Source organism: Culex quinquefasciatus, chromosome 3 (assembly GCF_015732765.1).
Source record: "Culex quinquefasciatus strain JHB chromosome 3, VPISU_Cqui_1.0_pri_paternal, whole genome shotgun sequence".
Lineage (NCBI taxonomy): Eukaryota > Metazoa > Arthropoda > Insecta > Diptera > Culicidae > Culex > Culex quinquefasciatus.
In genome coordinates, this window is record NC_051863.1 from 200,806,792 (window position 1) to 200,827,678 (window position 20,887).

At 37.6% G+C, this 20,887-nt stretch overlaps 1 protein-coding gene across 6 annotated transcripts; it reads right to left on the reverse strand.

Moving 5' to 3' along the window:
• Positions 1-2,633: 2,633 nt before the first annotated feature.
• On the reverse strand, positions 2,634-20,705 carry LOC6032825 (epsin-1). Of its 6 annotated transcripts, none has more exons than XR_005278175.1 (13): positions 20,533-20,704; positions 17,717-18,021; positions 11,987-12,466; positions 10,641-11,185; positions 10,342-10,580; positions 10,134-10,284; positions 9,635-9,928; positions 9,441-9,572; positions 9,259-9,382; positions 8,952-9,199; positions 8,781-8,882; positions 7,905-8,024; positions 2,634-4,170 (listed from the first exon to the last, which is right to left on the reverse strand). XR_005278175.1 is itself a non-coding variant. In XM_038259377.1 (13 exons), coding segments are annotated over exons 3-13 (2,244 nt in total). In that variant the 5' UTR covers positions 11,988-12,466; positions 17,717-18,021; positions 20,533-20,705; the 3' UTR covers positions 2,634-4,104. The 6 variants fall into 6 exon arrangements, 5 of the variants coding, with proteins under 5 accessions (XP_038115305.1, XP_038115307.1, XP_038115309.1 ...); XM_038259377.1 differs by lacking the exon at positions 7,905-8,024 and adding an exon at positions 8,345-8,686 and having other exon boundaries at positions 20,533-20,705; XM_038259379.1 differs by lacking the exon at positions 7,905-8,024 and adding an exon at positions 8,345-8,686 and having other exon boundaries at positions 20,423-20,705.
• Positions 20,706-20,887: the final 182 nt, after the last annotated feature.

A 20,887-nucleotide genomic window follows, 5' to 3' on the forward strand; every position in this document is an offset into this window, starting at 1 on the left:
AAAAAAATTCAAGAATTTAAGAATTTTAAAAGTTAAAAATTTAAGAATTTGAGAAATTAAGAATTCAAGAATTTAAAATATTTTTTTTGTTTTGATTGTTTTTATTTATTAATATCTTTCATTTCTGTTTTAATTTTTTTTTAATTTTTGATTTAAAAATTTCGAATCTTTAAAAAAAAAATTTGATTTGAGTTTCTTTTTGAGGTTTTTTTTTATTTTATTTTTCCTAATTTCTTTATAATCCAATTTTGCATGTTGGAGCTGTAATTTTTGAATGTTTTGATTTTTTTTATTTTTCAAGAATGTTTAAATTAAAAAAAAATATTTTCACTGGTTGAATCCAATCTAAAATTCAAAGGCGGAAAAGCTTTTGTTACGTCCAATCAAGCTCATATTTGGGATAGAAGCACAGTACACCCACTGGAACATGCCCAATAATAATTTTTGTTACATATAAATGTCTGTATCTTCAGGAAAAGTTTGAAATATGATTAAGATTCACAAGATTAAAATTGAATGTATCCAGTTTCTCCTGTCTCGTCAGAGGCGCTGGAGCAGAAATCCCACGTTAGAGGAAGGCCATGCCCCGGGGGGCGTAGTGCCAATAGTTTCGTTTTTTCGTATCCAGTTTAAAAGAACAATAAATAAGGATAAAAAACATTACTCAAAACTTTAAAGAAATTAAATATTCAGAGTCAGTATGTTTAAAATTGAGTTGAGTCCGTAACAACCCTGTTTTTTTCAAAAAAAAAAAGCTTTATTTCTTTAATTCTTGAATTTAATTCTTTAATTTTTAAATTAGATTACACAAATCACAGTTTAATTTTGAGAAAAAAATAAATATAGATAACGAACACTAAAGTGAAATTTTAGAAAATTTTCTAACTTTACATTTTTTTAGAATTTTAGAATAAGAATTTAAAAAATTAAGAAATCAACAATTTCAAAATACCAGAATTTCAAAATTTTAAAAATTTAGAATCTTTATGCTTTAGAATTTTAGATTTTTTTTTCAATTTTCAAATGTTCGAATTTTTTAACTTTTGATTTTTAAATCATTCAATATTTCTGACAAAATGTATGATTTTCTCTATGGTCGCTATATGCCTAGCAAACGACCAATTTTAGAACAAATCTCTGAGGATGGTGGGGCAGCTGCCTCATATTGTCCCACCATGTGTGCGCCAGTAATTTGTAATTTTCAGTTGTACGGAAATCCAAATCAAATCCAAATTATTTGATTTTTAAACCTAAACGTATTGCAAACAAGCTACGCGCTTTTCATCGTGACCCTTTGCTTGAGCATTTTTTATAAGGAGTTCTGCGTTCCTTCCGGACTGAACAGTATAAAAAATTAAATATTATCAATGTTGCAAAATTTGGCCTGCAAGACATTCAAATACATCATCAAGGGCGAATTTTCAAAAAGAAATGAAATTTTGTAGTAATATTTTAAGATTATCGAAATTCCCTGACCCAGCTTAAAATTCCCTGACTTTCCCTGACTTTTCCAGGTCAAATAAAATTCCCTGACAATTCCAGGTTTTCCCTGACTTTTCCAGAAATCGACACCATGCTTATTTTTCTGCGTGAATAAATAGAAACAACTTTTTTTCAAACTTTTGTTTAATTTCAAGGTACAATTAAAGAAATATGAAAAGTAAGCATTGTAAATAAATTTGAGTTACTTTTATTTTTATATTTCATTTGGAAAATATTATGCATCGGGGGTCCCCTCGTTATTTTTTGTTCAGCCCAATTAACGAGCAAAATTTGGTGACTGGGCTACGTTCGCAGCCCAGTTACCAATTTTTATAAATTATCAGATGTGGCTCTTCATTAAATTTTGAATAACTTTTACGAAGACACCATATTAAAGGAAGCTATTAACAAAGGGGCAACATAACAGGCGCACTGCCAGGCAGGCAGGCAAGTGCGCACGCACATGCATTTAAAAATAATTGTTTCTGGGTAGCCCTTTAGAGCCGTCTGCGCAAAAACGGCAATTTTAGGAAGCTAATAACTTTTCAGCAAAACATCCTAAAAATAAGTTAAAAAAATAAGTAGGAAAGTTATTCAAAATTTAATGAAGATCCTAAATTTGGGAGTTGATAAAAATTTAACGACTATTGAGCCCTCCACTGGTAAAAACTGAAACAGTTGTTTTTTTCCATACATTTTGACAAACTTCAAGCGATTAGAGGGATGGGTTCCCGTGGTCAGAATGAGCTCAAATTTGGAATTTAACCTAGTGATCTTTAATTTCAGGAGGTAGCCCCGAAAAAGCCCGGATTTGGACCACCCACACACATACACACACAATGCTCAATAAATATTTTTGTGAAATTCATGTTTTAAAAGATGCATTGAAACGTCCTTGATGACCCAGCCCCGTAGCCTAGTGGTAATGTATCCGCCTCGTAAGCGCTAACTCGGGGTTCAAATCCCGTATCGTACCAACACAACTGGTGATCCTTTCCCTTCTGGATTCGGGATTGTCAAGGACTGTGTTATTGTTATTGATGGGTTTTTCGGATACTAACAAAAGGCAAAAGCATTCCTGTGTTGAAATCAATTTATTTTTTAAAAAATATATAATTCCATTCTTGCGTTCTATATAATCTTTTTTTTTCTTCATTTTATACAAGTTCCATTTTATATTGATCAGATTCCCATCGAATGGGTATTCCTTAGAATTAGTCAATTTGTAGTCTAAATTTAGAAAAGAAAGTTCATTGTTGTTTACAAGTCCAGTTTCAGATATATCTATATTTTATCGAAGGAACGAAAAATAAAATACCAGTTCATTCCATCCTTTCCTCACCTAATCCTCTCTTAGCTTGCCATCGTGTTAAAAAAAATCATTCCAAGCTAAGAAAAACTCAAAATCACCGATGGTTAGGCAGCAAGGTTCAAACAAAACTCGAATATACTACGGTTTACTTTACTGTGTGTTTTTATCTTTTTTGCTTGCTCATAACGACGAATAATAACTAGGTTTCAATAAATATTTGCAAGAAAAAAAAAACTGTTCCTCTCCTACTCTCACAGTACCCAATAAAAGAAAATATGATTTTTAGTGATACTTATTTTTGTTTTCTTACCGCAAGAGAATGAAAAAATACTTTGCATGTTACCCATAGTATTGGAAACGAATATTTGTTTTTTTTTTTTTGTTGTGTTTCGTTTAAATAAAGCTCAATGTGGTCGTCGGGTGTATCTCCCACGAGATGCGGGGGGCGTGGCGCGGTAAGCGATGCTAGAAATTGTGTGGAAAATAATTTGCAAATGAATCTCATTGTGGGGAGTTTTTTCTTCGTTCAGCTTAGGTTTGTTGTCGTGAAAGTTCCGATGAGTAGAAAAATCTAGAGCCAATTGTTTGTCACAGTCACGACGTATAGTTATTTGGATGTACCTACACTTTTGTTTCTAGTAAAAGTATGTGGTAACAGTTATCACATTTATGAAAAAAGTTCTGTGTTTTGCTTATATAAACGTTCAAAATTGATTCGTGGTAGTCGTTATGTTTAGCCGTACAAAAAATACCCCCCCAACCATCATTACACTAACTTTTTGTCAGTATTTCAGTGACCCAAATTATGTTGTTCTGCTTATTTCGTCTTTTATGCTAGAACAGTCTAGTTTAATGTTGCACATTAGCGATTTGCAGTCAACAGCAAGTTCAAGAGTTTATCTTGTTGTTCTAGCAGCTTTATTTATCTTTATTAAACAAGTAGTAAGGCATTTTGAATGTGTTTCTTAGTTCTTTCTTTTATCATTTCAGCAGTCGCTAAATGTTCGGCTCAGTGATTGATAAATGACGCGACAAAACAAGTATTTGGTTTTGCTATTGTTTGCTTCTATCATTTTTTTTCTTGTTTCTACTACACAGTTTTATTGAGCTAACTAGAAGTTTAGCTGATCGACACCGATTCGGAGAATGAGGGTGTGTGTGTGTGCATAAGTATCGTCCACCGTTTTAGTTTCTGTTCTATTTCCATGCCACGCGCGCATTTGCCTGCATCTGCTGCTTCTTTCTCAATGGATAGCAATAACTCTGTGGTTGGACTTGCAGTCCAGGATTTGCCATTAGTTCTTCTCTCTTTACGATAGGAATGGATTCGATGACTGCGGATTCATCCAAGGAGCGTTGTTGTTGTTCAGATTATTCTGCAAAATAAATACGTAAATTTGCTTGCTGACGAGATCTTCGGAGGTTGGTGGTGGTGTAATAATGGAAATTCAACAAATGTGTTTAATGGAAAAAAAATTGTGAACTGCTTAACACAATGAACCAATACTTGCAGAATGATTGAAAATTGTTGATAAAAACTCATTACAGCATATCATTTCTTACTATTCTGTACTGATTTTTTGTAAGCAGAAACCCAAAAAAAAAATATGAACAGAGTTTAATTAGTAAAGCTGAGTATGGAGATAGGAAGGAACGCGGTAAAGACAATTTGCGCATTCTAAAATTTTAAAATTTCTTGGATTCTTGAAATTTTAGAATTTTGCAATTTCAGGATTTTAGAAATTTGGAATTTTTAAATCTCAGAATATTTCAATTTTAAAATTTAAATTTAAAAAAAATTAAGCTTATCGTATATAGATTTTTAGAATTTTAAAATTATGGAATTATGAATTTTAGGTAATCAGAATTTTAAAAATTTCAGATTTATCAGAATTTTAATATTTTTTGAATTTTGTATTTTAAGATTTTTAAATTTTTTTCTTTAAAATTTGTATTCTTAATTTTCTAAATTTCTGATTTATTTTTTTTGGAGATACGAATTCTTCATTTTGAGGCATTCAATAGAGTTAAAAAAATTAAATTCGTAAACGATAAATTTGAAAATTGTAGGATTAAATTCGCAATTCGCAATTCGCAATTTTCAGTGTAAGAACGGGCCTTGACCGATCTTATGCACTAGGTTCCCGACGAACACGCACTGCCCTTACACCTACATCTCACCCTTGCTCTGAGTCAGTACGAGCAGCACGCTAGAACACGCTTTGAGTGTTCGTGCCAGGCATGCACACCTTCTTTTCCGGTTACGCATTTTAACTCGGCCGGGGGTGGTACATTACGTAGGGTTTGATGTAAGTATAAGCGCCTAACCATTTAAAGTGTGCCTATCAAGTTTCGTTAAAGCAAAAACTGTTTTATTTTTAGTTTGAATTTAAAAACTAATTGTTATTTACTGTGTATTGTTTTCTTCTGAAATCTTGCCTAATGTTGAATCGTGTTAATCTGTTGCTATTTCTTCTGTCGCGATGTTTTGTTACAATGTTTTGGACCTAAGCATGTTATTCAAAAGTTTAACAAAAGTACAATAGTAATATTTGTGTTAATTCTTTGATCATTCCAGAAATTGAGTAAGGGCTCGAACCTCACTTGTTTTAAAGAAAAGGGTGAAGATTGAAAACAATGGACATTGAAAGAAATGTACTATTTGAAGAATCAATAGTAAAAGAAAAATAGTAATTTATGAAGTAGATAAAGAAATTAACAATAGCTAATAAATAGAGGCAACAAACAAGCTTAGATTGTAGAAGGGCAATTTATAGAGCAGATGAACAATTATTCAAATAGATAAATAAAGATAAACAAAATTGACATCGCTGCCAAATTAAGGGAAAACAGACAGTTTGTTACGGCAGTATCAATTAGTAAATAGAGTGGAAAAGCGTTGAGAATTGAGAGAATCAAGAGAATCATGAAAGTAAAATCGAAAATAAAAAGGACGATAATAAACAGAAAGCGTGTTAGAGAATCAGTGAAACAAAATAAACAGAATATAGATGGTAGATAGAGAAGCTGGAGCCCGTTAGAGAACGGACATCTCAAATCAAAAGCACCAATCGAAGCACGAGAACCGTCACAAAGGATTTTGCTCGATAGGCACCTCCGTTTGACAGCTCCCGTACCTCGATTGGCACCTCAGGCCTGGGATGTCTGTTCTCTAATAAGCTCCAGGCTCTCGAAAAAGAAGAGAACCCCCGTTGTGCGATGTTTCAGGTCCATCCACAGCAGTTGACTCAACATACTGCGAATCAAAACAATACCGTCTACAATCACAAATTACTTCCCTTTCCCACATTGTCGCGCCCCTTTCTTTTAGCCGTCTCGACTTTGACCCGCGGTGGCCAAAGGTTTACGATCCGTTTCCACAGGCCACCAGCTAGGTTATCATGAAAACCAAGCCAACGTGGAGGTAAGAAAATAGGACACTTGCAAGGAACCAGAGCTATACTGTTCTGATCAAGAATGATCTAACAGGACTACGGACGTAGTCAGTGACGCTCCTTCCAGGATGTTCCTCGCCTGAGCGTCAACTGAAGAGGTATCATCAGAATCATTCGCACTTGGCCTGCAATTTGAAAATTGTAGGATTAAAAATAACTAATTTACATTTTTTTAAATTCCCTAATTTTTTATTCTTTAATATCTGAATTCAAAAAACCTTTAGTTTCTATATTCTAAAAATCTAGAATTCCTAAACCTTGGAATTCTTAATTTCTTACATCCTAAACACTATATTCTTGAAATTTCAGAAATTTTGAAATTAAAGAGTTTTAAGAATTTTAAAATTTTAGAATTTCAGAATTATAGAATTTTAGAATTTGGAGTTCTAGAATGGTTAGACTTTTGAAATTTTAGAATATAGTTTTTTTTTTATTTGTAATTTTTATAAAAAAATCTGAACTTTTCATTTTCTCGGAAGTTTATATTCTTAAATTTTAAAATTTCTGATTTGATTTTTTTAGATACAATTTTAAAAATTTATGCATCTAATAGAGTCCAAAACTTAAAGAACCAAAAAAAATTACGCAGAAAAAATCCGAAAGCATTTTTTTATTCAAGAGCTCTTAAGTTTAAAAATGTGTTACATAAAATAATAAAATATATTTTTTTTAATTCTTGAATAAATTCTTAGTTTCTTAAATTCCTAAACCCTAAATTCTAGAAATTTTAGGTTTCTGAAAGTTAGTTATCAGAGAATTTTAGAATAACAGAATTTTAGAATGATTTACTTTTGTGATTTTCGGATTTTTTAATTTATCTTTGCCTTGAAAATTTATATTATGTTTTTTTAAGATTTAATATTTTTTAGTTAGGGATTTTAAAAATTAAGCATTTAATAGAGTTTTAAATTATTTATAAGAACTTAAAAAAATGACGCAACAAGCAAAATAAAAAAAGGAAATTTCAAAACTTTTTATTTTAAAATTGTGGGAATTAAACTACAATTTGTTTTTAGATTTACAGTTTTTTTTTATTTCTTAATTATTAATTCTTGAATATCTGAATTCAAAAAACTTTTGATTCTTGAATTTAAAAAAACCTTGAAACCCTAAATTCTATTTTTTTTAAATCCTAAACCCTATACATTATTCTAAAAATTTCCTGATTTTTTAATTTCGGAATCGAAGAATTTCAAAAATTTTAAACTTCATAATTGTAAGATTTAAGGATTGTATAACATTAGAATTTCTGAATTTCTGAATTTAAAAAAATATTAATTTTGGATTTTTTAAGATTTAAAAATGTGGATTTTAAACTTTTTAAATCTTTGCCTTTGTAGCTTTGTATTATTAATTTTATGATAATTTTTGGTTTTATTTTTTAAAGAATTTCCTAAATTTTAAAATATTCGAATATTTTTGAATCTACATTGTTAATTTCAAAATTTCTGTGTTTTTTTGCGTTGCTTCCGAGATCCGTACTAGCCTTAAAACTGAGATGTTAAAAAAAAGTGTGAACCCAACAAGTAAATAAAAAAATCAGCAGAAACCAAAAAAAGGAAGCTCAGATTAGTGGTGATAATGATGCGAAAACGTACGATAAAGCACAAAAGTGTCAATTAGAGCAGAGAGATGGAGAATAGTTTATAGTTTACCAGACTGTTTTTCTTTAGCGCTATCATAGGTTCGGCCAGGTGGTTAGCTTAGCTCTTGTTTCTTGTTATGTTAGGTGAGTGTTTGTGTGTGCTTTACTTTAGCGTCCAAGCTCCCATTGGCTGTTCGACAGGGACAAATCACAATACAACCACACCACAGCAGCAGCAACACCCGCAGCAGCGATACCAAAACCAGAAAAATTGAGTGTTTTTTGTTTTGTTTAATTCATGAGCAATTCGAGTGATAATGATGGGTACGAATTTAACGGCATTTTTTTATTTAGACGAGCGACATGAAAAGAACAGATAACAGAGCGAAGAGAAAATGTTAAGTATTTGGCTTGTTTTTAGCAAAGAAACGGGTTCAGGGGAATGACTAGAGCCTTGGTCAAGCGTTCATGTCTACACCGGAAGAGGGGAGAGGTTTGTGATTTACTCACATGGTCAGTTTTTAAGTTTGTATTAACGTCATATTGATCGTCGATGCCGAACCCAAAGTCGTACAAGTCATCTAACTGCTTAGAGTTTTCGAGAGTCTCGTTACTGAAGGGTTTCGGAGCGGCAGTTCCGTCCGAAACGTTCGCTCGGAAGGATTTGCCGGCAAAAGTGGAGAGGAATTCAGTGTTGAAAAGGTACTCCTCGTTGCTAGCTTCCGGCGCGTAGTCAATGTCACAAGCGTTATTGTTAGTATCAAGATCGGCGCCGGGTTCCGCGTTCGGGCCCAGCGAAGAAATGTTAGTGGTTGAGGAGTTTATTTCAAAGTCGAAGCCGTTTTCTTCCAACTTGGCAGACATTGGAACAGTAGACATGCGTTAGTTCTTATTGGGAGGCAGTTGTTGCGGGGATACACTGGTTCTAGACCAAAGCAATACTCACTTGCGCGGCGGCAGTTGGGTTGACTGGAGCCCAGGGGTCCTGGTTAACACTTCCCAGCGTCACGGGGAAGGGCGATTGTTTCAACTGGTTGATGGACGGAACCTAAAACAGTGAAGGCAAAATTTAGCAAATATATATTTTTTTTTCAAACTGGGACAAACGTAAAGCTACCTGTGGTTGATTCTGCTGGAATAGGTTTTTCTGCACCGGCGCCGATTCGCCAAACGGATTGTAGGCCGCGGGGCTACCCGTTGCACCGGGTGCCGTTGAGATAGGCTTGATTAGGTTGTCCAAATTCACCAAGGCCGAGTTTTCCCCGAGGAAGGACGCCGGCGTTTTCTTCGCCGGTGCCGAGGCGGAATTGCTGGTGGAGCTAGTGTTGCTTGAGGACAGCGGGTCCAGATCGTCCAGGAGGGAACCTGTTGGTTAGGGTAAATTTTGAAATAATTTACAGTATTGAATCGTGGACGTAACAAACCTCCGTTGTTGTTTAGGTTGTTATTCACGACATTGTTGCTCCTCTTTGTGATGATGTCGAACTCATCAAGGTCAGATGTAGGCGAGGTAATGGCTCCCACAGGAGATGGTCGGTTGGCAGGAAGCTGAAGGAAGAAAATACTTTCTATCTAAAAAGTTTTAAAATACTCAAAAGTAACATACTGCGAATGCTCCGTCGGAACTTCCGGACACTGGCGCCCATGGATCGTGTTTGGCCGCACCAACGTTAGCTTGCCAAGGATCGGCCGTAGGCACTGGAGTGGCTCGTTTGGGCTGCCACGCGTCGTTTAGAGGCTAAAAATTAAACAACAACTCGTTACTTCTTCTCAGCAAACCGTCAGAATCCTCCTGCTTACCGCACTAGGCGTAGCTGACTTGTTGAGCCACGGGTCGACGTTTCCATTTGTTCCGGCTGGCGCCGTTGCACCAGCACCATTCTGCAGCCATCCTTCGACGGACGAACCGGACGTAACCGATGGCGACTGTGTTCGCAACGGGGCCCAGGCGTCCAGCTGTCCACCCGTTGCGCCAGGTCCTGCTGCTCCCATGAGCGGTGGCTTCGACGATGCTGGCGGGGGCAGGGCGGAGGCACTGTTTAACCACGGATCTGCCACCGGAGGAGACGATGTCCGCGACCAGGGGTCGGTAGTCTGTAGTAGAGCAGGACAAGAAACATGTATAATAACAGAAAATTTAGAGAGTTGAACCGGGCAGAGTCACATTCTAGCAAAATACTTTTATTGAACCAGAACATACCGCTGCTGGTTGCTGTTGCTTATCCGGAATATTCAACGACTGAGTGTGAATTTGAGTTTGTCAGATTTCGTACAGAAAAAAACATTCGAAAACACCTACCTGTGGTCTCGATCCTCCGGCGACAGGCACTCCCCACGGATCAACGCTGGTGGACGGTCCCGGCTGCTGGTGCGGACTGGAAATACCGGCGGCTCCGAACGAAATGTCCAGCAGATCCACCAGAGCGGAACTTTCGGGTTTATCGTCAGTTCTAGAAAAAAACACAAAGTTAGCGTGCTCCTCCCCAAACTTTCTACCTAGTTTATACTTGAAGTCCTGTTCGCTTTGACTCAGTGCCAGCTGCAGCCGCACATCGTCGCTTCGTCGCTTCTGCTCTTCCTGTTCGGCTTCTTCGCGGGACATTGCCATCGCCAGCTGCAGCTGTAGCTCCTCTTCGCCCACGGTTTGCGGCCGAACAAACTCAATCTCGGAAACTGGTCGACCTGCTGCTGCAGCAGCCGCCGCCGCAGCGGCCGCCGTAGGTTCACCCTCACCCCAGTTGGGCGGCTAAAAACAAAACGCAACTGGGTTAGCGCCCAAAATGATCAACGATTGCTGAATATCTACCCGTGAATCTCGCTGGGTTGGTCCGTCGATGGATCCGTCCGACCCGAATCCGCTGGCCGTCCTGGCAAAACGTTCCTTCGCCTTGAGGGCCCGGGCGCGTTCATTTTTCAATCTCTCGTCATCCTTCAGCAGGGACACCAACTGTTTTGCCTTCTCACGGACGTGCATTCCTTGGTCCTTACCTTCTTCCATGTACTGAAAATCCTTCAACGTTTGGATGGCATAGATGTTCTCCTTGCACTGCTGCGCGACCTTTTCGGTGCCGGTTTTGATCAGATATTCCAGCAGCAGCAAGGCCTTGTACACGTGGCGCCAGTTCTTGCCGTGATCGTTCGTTCGCTTCCAGATCATTTGCATAATCTCCGAAAAGGCCACCACGTTGTACGTCAGGTCGGCGATCTCCGCCATGATCGTGGAGGACGGTCCCCATGGATCGTTGGAGGTCGCCTCGCGTACCTTGATCTGTGCATCGGAATAGTTGTGGGCAAGGTTCTTGATGTTCCTGCGTATGCCAGCAACGTTCATTTGCGTGTCGTTTCGTTTCACTGAAAGGTGGGGGGAAGGTGCACAGCGTGAAACAACATTCAAACACTTCTAGCAAACTGAAGGTCAATTGAAAAAGTGATTAAAGTTTATGCCAGTCGATCTGACGCGTTGTGTTTTATTATACGGAGAGTAGGTTTTGAGACATTTCCAGGAAAGTTCAAGTTCAAGCGAAACATATTACTACATTGAATTTTTACAGATCTTCACTGCTCATGTTCGCAAAAATGTCCCATATACATATTTATCTCTTTTGATCTACTGATGCAATCTGGTTCTAAAGCATGTGAAGTATCAGAAAAGCACACAAATTTAACTCAGTACTTTGTTCCAGAAATTCACGAATATTTAACACGTAGACTTAAGGAGGTATCAGACTACGACAACCAAACAAAAAAACTCGCACTTTTCCGAGTTTGACAGTTTGCCAAACTTGCAAACAAAGCTAAATGTATGCAAGGTGACGTTTCTGCAATCAAATGCAAACAAACAAAGCTGGCGAAATGTCAGACTGTCAAAAAAGTGTTAGTTTGTTTGTTGTTTGTCATAATTTAATACCTGCTTTATGGGTGAGACGTTTTTCTCAGCTTGCTGTTTTGCATAGGGGATTTTTATACGACATGGGTACTGCCATGTCGAATTATTTTGTGGGCAAAAGTATTTGAAGAACGTTGCTCAAAGCAAGGCAGAAAAAAATAAAAAAGATCATTTAAAAAAAAATAATACGGCAGTCTCAAAATAAGCAATTTAGTATTTGCTGCTAGTATCAACTAGAAAAAAAGGTACACCATGCTCAAACTTACTCGTGGTGCTAATGATTGCTGCTGGTGGCTACCCGAAGAGAGATGATGCTGGAAGTAGCACTATTAGCGAAACTTTATGCGTGAACAATATAAACTCGTATCGCCGCGGCCGGTTGGATGAATTACGAGATGTTTGCGTGATTGCGTATATGTCTGTGGCTAAAGGTGGTGTTGTTGTTGTTGTTGCAGCTACTGCGGGCACCCCCCCGAGAGTGAGTGAAAATATGTTGTCAAACAGGAGTATGCTTCGTGTCCAGAAACTGGCTGCTGCTGGTGATGTTGGTTGATTGATTGATTGGTCGATTTGATGAGTGGACTTTTGATAGTCTACTAAACTTTCTCTCGCAAAATAACACGCACTCACAAGAACACGAACCTAGTGTTTCTCCGGATTTTTGTTTGGTTCTTATTATCAATACACGCAGGTTTTAGAACTGCTCTATGTTAGTTATTTGAGGGGAACAATCATTGCGCGCAGCACTGTAAATGGAGAGCAAAAAAAAAAGGTTGTGATTTTTGTCATAGTATTTTATTTAATTAAAGTATATACAAAACAGTTAGTTCCCTGCAAGCTGTTAGTACACAAATGAGTCCTACACAAAACAAAAAATATATATATCCACCATGCATTAGCGGCGCGAGCAAACTATAAATCCGATATCATCCGCTTTACTTTACTGCTTCTAGTGCCAGTGATTCACGACTACTTGGGCTAGGTCGTTGACTTGGTAAAACGCGAATGGTTCAGTGCTTCCTTTTTCATTAACTTCAATGGGGTAAGCCCATTCTACAACATTTGGTAGCCAAACAGTCTCACGTTAATGATATTTGCACTCAACATTTGTTCATCAAGCAGTCTGAGCGTTATCTTTTTCACCTGCAACATCTCCTTGAAAGTTTATTAACGGCTTGTTCAACTCAAATATGTCGCAGGATTCTTTCCCACAAAAAAAGTGTTGTTATGCTTCCTGGTTGGAATGCTAAGCAGGACTAAACCGTTACCACACGGGACAGGTTGGCTCCCCACACCTCGCGTAATTGAATTAGTTGTGACCGTACACAGTTACGGTGACCCGATGACGCGGATGTTCCGTGGGACAAATGTATGCAAAAAAAGTATAGTGGCTGGCGCAATAATCACACATTATGGTTTGCAAAAAAATCAATAAAGCGTGTGAAATGTATATCTTTGGTGTGTGTTAGAACCATTTATTGTTAGTTGATTTGCCTTTTTTGACGTAGATTAGAATCACAAGAATCAGTTAATTTTTCTGCCAAATTTAGCATTCAAAACGGAAATCAAAAACATATAAAACGATTTGCTAAACATTCTGTTGTTTTTATGGAAATTCCCCCTTTCCTCGAGCTTGGGAGTTTAGGTGTTAATATAGCAGAAACCCAACTGGATGTGACTGCTGCAGAAATAGCAGCATCTATTAGGCGTCATCCATAAAGTATGTCACGCTCTAGAGGTGAGGGGGGTCTGAGAAAAAGTGACATTGCTTGTTATAAGTATAGGGAAAGCGTGACAAAGGGGGAGGGGGTAAATTTTGGCTGATTTTAGCGTGACGTATTTTATGGATGAAGCCTTATCGTTTCAGAAGTGATTGACGGAGACTGAACATGTTTTTTAGACAATTCCAAAATAAGAGTAAGTAAACAAAGGGTTGTATGTGACCGAAGTCTGAAGGTGGTATACCATTGCGGAAGGCTTGCAAAGCTTGTCAAAACCTTGTTTCGAAAAGGTTGCTTAGAAAAAAATCAAAGTTTTCGTCTTTGAGGACATTTGCAAGTAAAGCTGGGATTGAGACAGCCCCTGAATTAATGTTTCTTTACATTGTTTACACTACGAAAATTGCTATTTTAAAAGGATACGAAGAACACAGCTAGATCAGTAGGAAATTCTACCGAAATAGAAGAATGGAACTGCCTTATAACTAATAACTCTACAAATTACAAAACTCCTCCCGTTATTTGAAGTGAATCAAGGCACATGGAGCGAATTGAAACAACACAACAATCATGTTTGTGTACAATATTTTGATGTTTCTTAATGCAAACTCAACACCCACTCCAACGAATAATCTTCGCGGTAAACTTTACACAGTAGGCCTGGCCGCTTCAACGTTTGTGAGGTCCCAATCCATTCTAATGAAATGGCGCACTACAAATGTTGATAAACGGATAGAAGAATGCCATCCGTAATCTAACTTAAGGGATTCTTTAGGATTCCTTCGAAACATGGTCTGGTTTGTATTAGTTTGTTTAGATTAGAATATTTTGATATTCAAAACAGGCCAAAACAAAAACATTGTAGTCATTCCTTTGTGGACCACCAATCGGTGAGATACTCCTGTATATTAGCTCCTGAAAAGTGCTTAAAAAGTGCAAAAATGCCTCACGGCAAGAAAAAGAGGCGGTCCTCACCAACAGGATCGGCAGATTTGAAGAAGCTAAAGAATGCCGAAGCGCTACCTGCAAAGTCAGGCAAGGACGCTCAAAATTTGTTTGGAAACCAGTTCGCTACCCTCCCTTCCCTGTGGACGTGAGCGAGAAGGAAGAATTTGAACGATGGGAAAAGTTGCCACCCATTTTTGTAAAAACATCGTCATCGGATTCGGTGCGAAAGTGGCTGACCGGGTTTATCAAATCTGGTGTTTTACGAGCATCCATTCGGTTCGGGCAATTTTCAACATCATCGTGTCTTGGGAACGTTATCGTCCAGTGCACCGTGAGGTGACACAGTGTTCGAACTGTTTGCAGTTTGGACATGGTGGAAGGAACTGTTTCATCAAGAGCCGTTGTGCAACCTGCGGAGGTGAGCACAAAACTCAAGATTGCAACACAATCAACGAGAACATCGAAGCGAAATGCTTCAATTGCGGCGGCGTCCATTCGACCAAGAATCGAAGCTGCCCAAAACGAGCTGAGTTTGTAAAAATTCGGCAGCAAGCGACGACGAAGCACCAACCAAATCGCCGCAAAAAAAAACCAACCAATATCAACGGGTGAAGGCAGTAGTGACCTGTTTTCACCACAAGGGACCATCCCTTTTTTGTATGGATCGTGGACAATTGCCATACCCCCCCCCTCCCCCTAAAGTGTCCACGTGGTTTATGGATGGTCCCCAAGAACTTCTGAACATTTTCATCGAGATGACAACAACACTGCGTGGGTGCAAAACTCGCCAGGAACAAGTGAGAACGCTTGGAGCATTCATCTTAAAATACAGTTCGTAGTTTACTCGTTCTAATGATTTTGAATATTTCAATGAATTTACTTTTTTTTAGTTTTAAGTTAGGATTAGTTCTTAAAGTGATTTTTTTCTTTTTTACCAAAATGTATTCGATTAAATGCAAAAATGTAAAACAATTTGAAATAAATACATGAATGTGAACAGTAATAATAAAACGAAAAATACAACAGAGATGAAGAGCATTAGGCTATACCACTTAGCATGTAAAAGAAATGTAATTATTATAAGAAAGTTCAATAAAGACATATTTAATTTCAAAAATTTCAAAAAAAACATTGTAGCTTTCATGTGGGTTAAAAACTGATGCCTCAATTCATAATGTATAACAGAACTAGAAAAAACTACTGTAAAATAATGTAAATGAGTTCTGGCAGATTTTTCTGATTTAGCTTTTTGTTAAAATGTTAGAAACATAATTCTGACCAACCAGGGATGTTTGCTGAATTAGACTTTTTTTAATTGAGAGGTTTGAAGCCAACGAAAAAAGGAGCGCTTTCAGTTTATTTGCCTTCATTCCGAGAAGATAAGGATTTTTTTTACAGGCTAACTTAAACACGACTACGTGAAGAATTCCAATTTCGTACAACAAAATCCACACAAGTATTTCAAGTTTTGGTGTTTTAATTTTTTCTTAAATAATCAAAAATAAATGTTACATCAAAGTGCAACGAAAAAATCAGCACTGATTCCATTGACAGCCCCGAAAGAATCCACAAAAGTGATTCGTACAGTCCAACATGGTTTCGTCCACCTGTTCGTTTTCTTTGCGGTGCGGGTGTCGATTGCATTTTTGTTCGGCATAATGCCGTGGGCGGAAATCGATCCGGACGCACCACTGGCAGGCCGGAGGATTTTGCATGCGGTTGCTAATCGGTTGACCACCAAATGGTTCCGATTAATGTTTTGCGGTTTGTCGTACTGCAGCAGGACACGGGCAGATCGATAGAAACTTTCTGCGTCATAACAGTATGGAAATTATATCTAATTAAGGGTGGATTATCCTTAAAGCGTCCCCTTCCCTTTGAGACGATGGTTCTGCCGACCTTGACGGGCAATACCGAACTCGACGAGCAATCAATTGACAAATACGTCTAAGGTCACACATGCTGGCTGCTGGTAGAAAGCCGGCCATGTGTGGGGATTGTCAATTTACACCTGATACGTTTGTGTGTGGTTGGCCACCTTCCTTTGTCGTCGGTGTATAGTTTACTTATCTTATCGTTATCACGGAACCTTCCAGCAGCAAGTCGATGACTAACGGAACACAGCGTTAGGTCGAGAATTTTGAGCTGTTTCAACGCCCAACATTGGCGTACGACAGACGCAGTTTTTCTGTTCTGCTTTGTCTGTGTGCTGGTTGGTTGAGGTGCTGCATGAGCAATGTGCAAACCCAGTTTTTTTTTTCTGGTGAGGGAAAATAACAGCTTTATGGCGGCGCCAGCGACATATTGCACAGACATGAGACTACAATAGAGTTATACAAAAAGTTATATGAATGTCCTCACGCTTTAACCCGCGTATCCTGCAACGTGACCGCTAGAACAAGTAAATATAGTCAGCATTACATTAGGTAACTGATGGTCGATGCAGGGCGTGTTACTTGTTACGACCTAAAATCCTCGTAATTCGATACACGTCTTCAAAGTTAGCTGAGAGAAATTTACATCCAACTGCAACCAGGTATGCAGCCTTGATCTCACACTCTTGAGCCAAGCGGCAATGTATGTAATCAGAAACCAGCCAACATAATGTGTAAATCAATCACTCGGAACAGCGCCAGGAAAAGGCATTTCACTTGTTCGCGCTGAACGGTCAATTCCGAAAGGGGCTATCTTACGTTTTTGCATTCCACACCAGGAAGTGGGAGAGACAGTCAAATTTTGCGCAATCATTGTTTACCAAAATAATTCGATCGCAACTGAATCTTAATTAGGCCGATCGGAGAACCTGCTCTGCATAGTGAAGTTTTCGCGAGACTTCCTTTTCAAGGCCTTTCGCCGCCTGGGGCAGACATGCACACGCACACTTTCCGTACTGAGTAGTTGACCGGCCACCACAGGGTCATGTGTGTTGTACGAGGACTCGGATCAAGAGGAACGTGACGTGCCTTAAATAACAGCTTTGAAGCTCTCTGCGAGTTAAGTTACTTTATTTAGCCAGTGGCAATGACGATTGATGACGAATTTTTAACTTGTTTTTAAATTTGACAGCAAAAGAAGCACGGATTTTTGTTATCTGAGTTCTTATCGAATTTTGACATTGCAGATACGACCGGACAGTGTAAATTTAATTCGTTAGTGTTTTGTATTTGTGAGTTGCGTGAGAAATAACCAGTAAAATGGGTGTTGTTAATGTTCCCGTTAGCCATGAAAAGTGACGCCCACCTACCGGAAGCAAAATAAATCCTTTATCCGGAAGAACCATGAATCACGCTTGAGAAAGTGAAAGTAAAAGTGCAGCAAAGGCACACTTACCGAACGTCTCCGAAGCAGCAGCTTTGTGGTACAAGCCAAAATCATGCAAAATTGGGAATTTGCGTAGGTGTCCGGCGATGTTCCGGGGGGCCACGGCAGGAAACTGTAAGCAGTCGCTTACTTTCGATGATGGACGTGTGTGCTCTTCTTGCCTTTTGCTTGCTCACACTGGCGCACACAATTACATCAACTAAAGTCCAGATATTTCTACAACCTCCGCTGCTGGTTTGCCCCTCCTCTTCTAATGCTGCGGAGGCCTCACTTTTGGAACGGGATTTTCACTGTTTCTATGTCGGAGATGCACTCTGCAAAACAAAAGTAAAAACGAGTCCTTCTTCTAGCGTTGAACTTGAATGATTCAGGAGGAATTTGGTCGCCGTCCCCGTCCCACTGGTCACTTCCTCAATTTGTTTTCCACGGTGGAGCTCAGCTCTCCTTTTTTTTACGTCGCCACCACAATTACACACAATATACGGTATATTTACAACGCGATTGAATAAAAGCTCTGCTGTCAGACACCCACACAGGTGCGCATCATTTTGACGTTTGCTTCAAACAACACTTACACTACCACAGACACATTCATTCATTCCAAAAAGGAGCTTTCGGTGGCGAGATTGATGCACCAACAGTGTTGCCAAAAGCAAAGTTTGTCGAAGACTTAAAAATTTGGTCGTGCCTGTTTTGAAAATGGCCCAGAATGGTTTTTATATGTATTTTTATGAAGAGTATGAATAATTTTCTCCTCTTGTAAGCGAAGTACGGAGCTTGAAAGGAACGCGGTCAAGAAAAGTTGTACATTCTTAAAAAAATCGAATATAAAAAAATTAATAAAAATCGATCATAATAAATAAAAACTCAAAAATTGTAACATTAAAAAATCCTAAATTTTTCAATGCCGCTATTTTTATTATCATCTTTTTAGAGTCATATTATTAGTTGGCGACCCAAATTTTGAGAAAAAATTAAAATTGCGTGATTATATTATCTGGAGCAAAATTTTGACGAGGACTTAGGATAATCGAGTACAAAATGTGTCTATATTTTTAAAATTTCTAGAAAAAGTTAAAAAAAAACTAATTTTATTTTGGTTCTTTAGTTTTTGATTTTTTCAGGTCTGATTTCAAAAATCCATAAATTCATAAACTTCAAATATTATATACGATCCGAAGATCTCGGAAAAAATCACTTCGGATAATCGAATAAGGCTGGTACAAATATTTTTAAAAGTTTTTGTCACCCCCTTCAAAATTGGCCCGAAAAATCTGGGGGCAAAAAAAATATTTTTACAATAAACTTCAAAATTTCAATGAAAATTCAAGTGCAACCAGCTGAAATCAAATTAAAATACATTCTTCTGCGCTTAAAACCATTTTTAGCATGTTTTGGGTTTATTAAAAAATCTTAAGATTTTTTGAAAATTTTCGATGCAAAATCTTTTTTTTCGAAACAATTTTTGTTTTTGTCAGATCTTAGATTTTTTGAAAACAAATGATTGCAAAACAACTGAACTGGTGTAAAATGCATTTTAAAACACTTTTTTTTATTTAAATGTGAAGACTATGGCTTGTTATTTAAATTTTTATATTTTTTAATTTTTTTGCCCCCCCCCCCCCTTGACCTCGGCCAGGGCCGAGGGACAAAAACTTTTTTAAATATTTGCATCGGCCTAATGAAAAAAACTATTTTTTCTTTGCCTTATTTTTGATTGTCGAGCATAACTACCCTAAAAAAATTTGGAATGTTTAATCCAAGATGGTGGCCAAAATGGCTGTCACAACATATTGAAAAAATAAATTTTTAATTTAAAAAGCAATCAAATAATCAAATTTAACTAATATGAAGTCGTAGAACTCGACTTTGATGTCAAAAGTAAAAATAATTAAAAAAAAAAACAAAAAAAAGTTTGGTCATGATTCGATTATCCGAAGTTTTATAAAAACCTTCGGATAATCGAAACTTAGGATAATCGGGTCTGGACTGTATTTTCAATTTTGTTCAAAATTTATTTTAATTTTCAAAATGTCTGAATCCCAAAACTTTGAAATTTCAAAATTGCAGATCTGTTCTGGTTTAAATTTTAAAAATTTGAAGGTCAAAGATTTTTTTTAATTTAAGTTTTTTTTTTAAATTTCATAGTTTCTGAATATTCAGTTTTTGAAAATTTCAAGTTTTGTCACAATGTTTTTTTTTTTTTTTGCAGAAAATTGGCGAAATTCTGCCGAAATTAGAACAACTTATCGCTCAGCAGAAATAAATGCCGCGTCTCGGCAAATTATTAGGCATTATGCCGAAAAATGGAAGCTACCAAATATTAAGTAGTTGAGCTCTGTGTAAAGAGGGTGTCAAACTAAAAAGTGACCCAGTTCGTTTGACAACAGTTGGTGTCAAACCATTGGAGTTTCAGTGTACTTTATAACCAAGCGGAAATGAACATGAAAAATAGTTGCAAGAAACATCCATAATAATAATAGTAATTATTATTGTTATTTTGGTTAGTCAAATATATTGTATTCAATTCCAAATTTTAAACCAACGTTGAGCACTCTTAATAATTATTGATAAAAAGTTTTAAACTAACAGGCTCTGGTCGCAAATAAACAATCATTTAACTTTCTTCTGGCAACACTGCGCGGAGCTGGTGACGGCGACAGAAGACTGGCCCAAGAAAAATATTCACACCTCCCCCACCCCCTCTTGCACTACCGTGACCACTCTCGTGAGCAAAAAATTTTTCAGCCCACTTTTTTCGAACAAAACAGGCGCTTCCCACGGTCAAAAACGCCAAAATCTCAAGCATATTCCATGCTGCCAACCTTCAACACAACCGGAACGATTTGGGGTCACTTTAAATTTGCACAATATGTTCTAAACACGGCGGCGGTGTCCCGAAATGAAACGGTAAATTAAAATTTCCTCGCTGACTAATTGGGAATTTCGTGTGTGAAGCTCTCCCGATTGCGTACAAACACGGACTGACTGGCTGGTGTCTCTCTCTGTAGTACTGGCTCCACTGATGGAATCGGACTGTCATCGCGGGGGGTCGCCGTTAAAATACGTAGGGTTGTTGGTTCAAAATAAAGGCAGAGAAACGTTTCGTAATTTTTGGGGGATTCCGAGTTGTTGTGCGTAAAAAAAGCTCGCGTCAAACTTGCTGAAGGGGTGATTCAA